This window comes from Thalia democratica, chromosome 8, assembly GCF_965202585.1.
Source record: "Thalia democratica chromosome 8, ktThaDemo2.hap1.1, whole genome shotgun sequence".
NCBI classification, from domain to species: Eukaryota; Metazoa; Chordata; class Thaliacea; order Salpida; family Salpidae; genus Thalia; species Thalia democratica.
Genome location: NC_139172.1, coordinates 33,632,709 through 33,638,165, shown reverse-complemented (window position 1 = coordinate 33,638,165; position 5,457 = coordinate 33,632,709). Strand labels below are relative to the sequence as shown.

General features: G+C 24.6%; 1 protein-coding gene across 1 annotated transcript; it reads left to right on the top strand.

Annotated features, from left to right (window-relative positions):
- The first annotated feature begins 4,047 nt into the window (after positions 1-4,047).
- LOC145843162 (zinc finger Y-chromosomal protein-like) lies at positions 4,048-4,584 on the top strand. Its single transcript, XM_082950623.1, has one exon. The coding sequence runs from the start codon at positions 4,048-4,050 to the stop codon at positions 4,582-4,584; it is 537 nt and encodes a 178-aa protein (XP_082806749.1).
- Positions 4,585-5,457: the final 873 nt, after the last annotated feature.

The following is a 5,457-nucleotide window of genomic DNA, read 5'->3' as shown; positions in this document are numbered from 1 at the left end:
ACATAAGTTTTATCGTAGTTTGCAATTCATTTAAAAATTTAAAAATATTAGTGAATCACATAATCTTTTGAAGTTTTTGGAAAATCTTATGTTTATTTGTTTTATGGTAGTTTTGATGAATGCAAAATGACTTTTTAAGAGAGCATCAGTTTCTCTTAGTATATTATTTTTTAACATCGAATAATCAAAAATTTGTTAACTGGAACGCGAGTTGACTGTCGAAACTTCGATTAAAATTCAGGAAGTGTCTAAAACATAAGAGAGTATTAATGGTGTGTGGAAACTGGGGAATCGATTAAACACATTTTAGTTGACAGTTTAAGCGTGGTTATTTAATTCCAGTAGTTGAACCTAACTATTGTTTTATTATTTTAAATATGTTTATTATCTTACAAGTGATATTATTTGTATGCAACTGATTAATTTTTAGATTTAACAAATTCTTTAAATATTGTTCTTTTAGAATTTATATTTGACTTAAGTTATGTGTTTAGCTTTAAATTTATTTTAAGTAATTTCTATGCTATGACTATACTATAACATTATTTCGTTTGATGTTCTTTATATTAAAATTTAATTAGTCATTTTTTCTTCGTAGTTTATTTTTGCCTAACGTATTATTAAGCACTAGTTAAGTTTAATATTGTGAATAAAAAGTATACTATAACCATCAGGTTTCTTAATTTAAATGATCCAGTATTAACTATAAGGTTTTATATTCATCCTTAAATTTAGTTCATATAGTTTTAGATATTTGTTTACTTCGTTATTTTTACCTTTTATTTTTGCTATTAAAATATTTTATTTTTATTTAAATTCAGGTTGACTCAGGCTAGTTTGATGTAATTTATTAACTACTTAAACTTTTTTATTGAATTTAAAAATGACAACTTGGAGCATGTTAGAAATTTTTTTACTGATACTATTTGAACTTTATAATCGTTAAAAAAACTAAGTTCAAAAAGTAAATCATTTTCATTTCAATTCTGTACTTTCTCTTGATCATTTTTTAAATAAAAAGTTCAATTTCTTTTATTTTTCAAACCGATCAAGTTAAAACTTTAGACTTAAAATATTTCGTTTTTTTTTTCTGCAGATAGACTACATAACGAATTGTTTTTAAGAAACTGATAATTTTGCAACAGCTAGATTGACACAATACTTGAGTTATAGCAACTGTATGAAGACTTGCTACTTATTCAAAAACTACAATTTTTTTGTTAACACTCTATTATATATACTTTATAGTTTACAAAAGCAATAACAAAACACTAAGTACTTATTTTTGTTATCAAATATTACTAATTTAAATATTGGAATGTCAAACTAAGAATATTAAATTAATTTAAAGTGGTTTATGTTTCCCCATCATTTTACCATCAAATTAAACCATTAATACATTAGTATATTTCTACCCTTAAACAACAGAACAAGTTAATAAGTTAACTACAGATTACTAACAAGTGCTTTCAATAACTTATTAGTTAGAACTAATTTAAGAATTTGATCATAATTATTCTTTCAATGAAAGTGCATTTTAGAAAAAGGCGTTTAATTGAATTATTTGTAAGTTGAGATTTAGGAGTCACATATCAGGATGAAAGACTGGTCTTTAATTAAACAAGTTTTATTCTATCAACTTTGTTTAAGATTCAAATTAAGTTGTTTTGATTGTTTAAAGTCTTAATTTATAAGTATTTTAAAACAAATTTATTATAAAACAGTTTTACTTCATTTAGCTGTATATTTCATTAGCGTGTTGAGTATTGCAATATTGATTTATTATTTTGATAATTATTTTATTTTACCCCACCTATAAAACAGTTGAACCATTTTCAGAGGTAAAAGTAAAATATATCTTTAACCCTATACTTACAAATATATCATTTGTAATAAAATATTTTGAATTTGGTTCCAAAGGCTGAACAAAAAACAGTGTTTCAAAATTTATGCATACGATATAATTTAATTGTGGTCGTAATTTTTTATTTATTTAAAATTTTAAAATATACTAAAGTTCAGCCTGTTTTTAATTTTTTGATAAAACTTTAGATTAAATATAAAAACAGTAATTCGTTTTGTTTTAGATATAATGTTATTTTTTGTAAGCATTTTGTTAAATATTTAAGATTTAATAAAAGTATTTTTTTATTTTTTTTATATTTTTGCAGCTTAAACTTCTTTTTATTTTAAACTAAGGGTGACTTAGACTTTTTTTGGTGTAATGCAGACTTCGGTTTTTAAATCTGGTAAATTTATGAAGGTGTTATACAAAATATATTTTTTTTAAATCTTTGATATTATAAAAGACATAAATTTTACTTAAACTTTTTTTAAAGAAACAGATCTAAGTTGCCTGTACGAACTACTTCTAAATAGTTTAAAATTTTAATTTTTTCATGCCGGAGCCATTAAGTCATAATTTGAAACTAAATAATCTGGAATTGGTGAGGAAGAGCCAAAAAAAGATCTTAGTCGTTTTTATGGTAGTATTTTTGGAAATGTTGTTGGAAGGTCCATACTGTTAGTAATTTCTTTAAAGCGGGCCTTTGAAAAAAAGCTAGGGAAACCCTGAGTTAGAATGCTAAAAGGCTGGTATAAAAACATCTTTCTAGTTACACTCTTAAATACATAAAACACATGAAAAAATTAAGTATATAAAAGACTTAGAAATAATTACAATGTTTAATGTTCTTGAACTTTTTTAAATGTGTTTTAAGAGACTTCCGGTAATAATTTTTCTTCATGCGTTTATACGTTTAATTTTGTTTCTATTTAAAAGTATTTTGTTACCACTTTGTACCAAAATAAATTTGTAGACATGTTTATTTCTATATATGTAAATAAATTAGAACTAAAACAGATATAGTAAAATAAATTAATGTTATCAAATGGCAAAGTAATCTAAGTTGATTAATTAATTTCAAAATTAAAGTCTGAACAATTATCCAGATTAAAATTTTTTTTGTATACAGCTTATAAACTAGCTTGATTTTAGTTTAAAAAATGGATAAGCCTGGAGTCAGCAATACTTTAAATAAAAGTTAGTTTTGTTCTTAAAAAAAATAAACTTTTGTTTTTTGAAAATTTCTTGATAATATATGTTAAAAGTTATTTATAACTCAACTCTATCTACAATTAATCTCTAAATATAATTAGTCTTTGTTTAGCTCTATTTGTTTTTTAGGTATAAAAAAAAACACTGATTTCATAATGATTTTTAAATAATGTTATTTTTTTTTAGTTAATTACTTTACAAGTATTTCTCTTTCTTATTCCTTAGAAATTCATTTTTGCAATACTTTTATTTTATGAACTAAAATATTTCAGAATAAAAAAAAGTTCTGTTGTACATTTTACTGTACAATTTTAAAGTTTATAAACTGATAAGTTTTTGCTTATATATTACTACAAAAAAGCTCTTATTCTAAAGTGATTAAAATTACTAGACAGTACAACTAAACAAAATTTGGATGATGGTACTGAAGATAAAACTTAAAAACTATTGCAATCTGATAACACTTCTGGTTCTAATATTCAAAGTAAGTCGTTTTTAAACTTTCTAAGTAAAAAAAAATTCAACAAGATGTTTTTATACGTTCGAGATTTGATAAATTTTCAATTTAATTTAATGAAGCTAATTAAGTTTTTATGCGATGCTAAATAATTTTATATATTTTCTCAAAACTTTACATCAACAACATGAATCATACATGTGTACTCGGTTTTTTACGTTGTTTTTTCATTTTTTAAAACACAGTCAGTCAGTGATATATAACAATTGTAGTTTTTTTGATGTAGAAATTAAAAAACTAAATAAGTCTTTTAAACAAAACAGAAATACATACGTTATAAAACAAATTGTTTTTAGACTGCAGAAGTGCAACTATCAACAGTAAGGACAAGTTTGAGTGTCGCTTTTTTCAAAAAAAGTATGCAAGTAAGAAGGATCTTAATCGACATAGAAATGTACATGAAAAAGTACATCAATGCATTAGTTGTGGGAAGTGTTTTGGCAGTAAATCAGCTCTCAATGTTCACATCAGAATGCACACGGGAGAAAAGCCCTATGCTTGTTCTACTTGCAATAGAAAGTTTGCAACAAATAATGGCTTACAAGAACATCAGGCAACTCACAGTGATGATAGAAAATTCAAGTGTGAGATATGCACAGATGATAGATATTTTAAAACTAAAGGTCAATTAAGAACTCATATGAAGTATCATTACGAGCCGTCTCATCGGTGTGAAGCTTGCCTTAAGAGTTTTTATAGTGAGGCAGATCTTGCTGTACATAGTAGAACGCACACAGGAGAAAAGCCTTACGTGTGTTCTACTTGTGATAAAAGATTTGCTCGTAAACCTGACTTAAAAAACCATCAGACAACTCATAGTGATGAGAGAAAGTTCAAGTGCACGATATGCCCTGATGGCAGATACTTCAAAACTAAAAGTCAACTGACTAATCACACGCGTTATCATTATGAACCGAAACACACATGCGCACAATGTTGTAAAAAGTTTCACAGCTCTAGTACCTTGAAACAACACGTGAAGATCCATTTGAAAAGATTTAACGTGTAAGAAATGCGGTAGGAACTTTCATATTTCAGGAGATCTAAAGAAACGTGAAAAAAGAAACAGATGCTAGTTTTGTTTTGTTAAACTGTTATTAGTTGATTTTACTTGGAAATTAAGCATAGTTTAAATCTAGCAGTTTTAGTTGTTTTAAATGACTTTTGTTGAAGTTGATGTTAAATTATCAGTTTTATAATAAGCTAAAATTATTTTCAAAAGTTAGTTTAATTGTTCTGTTTAAATAAAGTTTTTTGGATTTTATATTTATTTTTCTAAATTTTATTGTAGATCAGTAAATTTATTAAACATCTTATAATATATGCCTAATACAGTTTTATTTATTGACTATTTAAAGTAAAGATGTAGTCAATTGCTTTATGATAGTGTCGAACTTAAAATAACATAAAAACATTGCACAAAAGAAGAATAAAATTAAAATACTTTGTACAAATATCGTATCTGTTTTATACACCAAATAAAAAAGCTTTTAATATTTTTGTTGATACTGTTTTTTTTTTCAAACAAATGATATTTTAAATCACGACTATTAAACATTTTAAAAAGACAACTCAAATGTTTTACTTGTGGCATTTTTTTATCCTTTATATTAACTTACAACAACTTACAGAGGTACTAAACGTCCTTGTAACCACGAATTAATAAAACAATTTGTTAACACCAATGTTTTTATTTACTTTAATATCTTGTATTTATCTTGCCTTTAGTTACTTAAACTTATACTGTATAACAAGCTGCCTACAAAAAACAGAGCATACATAAAGTTAGTTTACTTATTTAGTTCTTTAATAATAATATGGCTTTTACTTAAAATTCTTAAAAGTCTAACCCTTTTACAGAGCAAATTAATTTATTTAATTT